At 59.4% G+C, this 761-nt stretch overlaps 1 protein-coding gene across 1 annotated transcript in view; it reads left to right on the top strand.

Moving 5' to 3' along the window:
- VOLCADRAFT_99422 (uncharacterized protein) overlaps window positions 1–761 on the top strand; it is a gene marked incomplete at both ends in the record, with an annotated part of 7,910 nt that overhangs the window by 4,907 nt on the left and 2,242 nt on the right. The window contains one exon of the mRNA XM_002958171.1: window positions 113–267. Within this exon, the coding sequence (XP_002958217.1) occupies window positions 113–267 (155 nt within the window). The remainder of the gene's footprint in view (window positions 1–112; window positions 268–761) is intronic.

The raw sequence follows: 761 nt of genomic DNA, 5'->3' as shown, positions 1-761 counted from the left end.
CCTCACACCCTCACACTCCCCCTCACACACCCTCACCCTCACACCCCCACACTCACCCTCACACTCCCACACTCAAACCCTCACACTCCCACACTCTTCCCGGCACCCCCAGGCACTCTTGAAGCCCAGGTCTACGCCAGCGCCGTATGTCGACTGGTCAGTCTCGCGGAGGAGCAGCGCGGCGCGCTGGTGGAGGCGGCGGCGATCAGGTACCTGCCGCCGCTGCTGGAGGCGAAGAACTCCGCTGCGCGGTGGAATGCACGACAGGTATAGATTGGGGGGTTTGGGGGGCACTAGGAGGGGTTAGGGAGGTTTGGATTCGGGGTTTTGTTCTGGGGTTGTGTGTGTGGGGTGGTTTGGTGGGCGCGTGTGTGTGGTGTGTGTGTGTGGGGGGGGAAGGGTGCGCATGTGGGGTATGGTTGTGTGGGTGTGGGTGTGGGTCTTACTTCTCGCACATCGCCTCCTTTGTTGGGTTTTATCTCTTCCATGTGGTTTTCGCCTTCCTGAAGTGTGCAAGCCTTCCCGTACACCTTCCTACCACCACACACTCAGCTCCAGCTGCTTAAAACCCTAAAACCCTAAAACCTCTTACCTATGGCACGTAAACCTGATGGCATCTCTCCCCTCTGTCCCTCCCTTGCTCCCCTTCGGGACGTGTTTCGCCACACTCAACCCCCCTCCCGCAGCTGCCTATTTGGGTTTTGTGTTTTTTGCTGCGCATGTGATTCCCCACCCCCAAACCCACCCGCCCTTCCTTCCTT

This window comes from Volvox carteri (assembly GCF_000143455.1).
Source record: "Volvox carteri f. nagariensis unplaced genomic scaffold VOLCAscaffold_87, whole genome shotgun sequence".
NCBI classification, from domain to species: Eukaryota; Viridiplantae; Chlorophyta; class Chlorophyceae; order Chlamydomonadales; family Volvocaceae; genus Volvox; species Volvox carteri.
The sequence above is the reverse complement of the archived record's forward strand: the minus strand, read 5'-3'. Positions and strand labels throughout refer to the sequence as shown.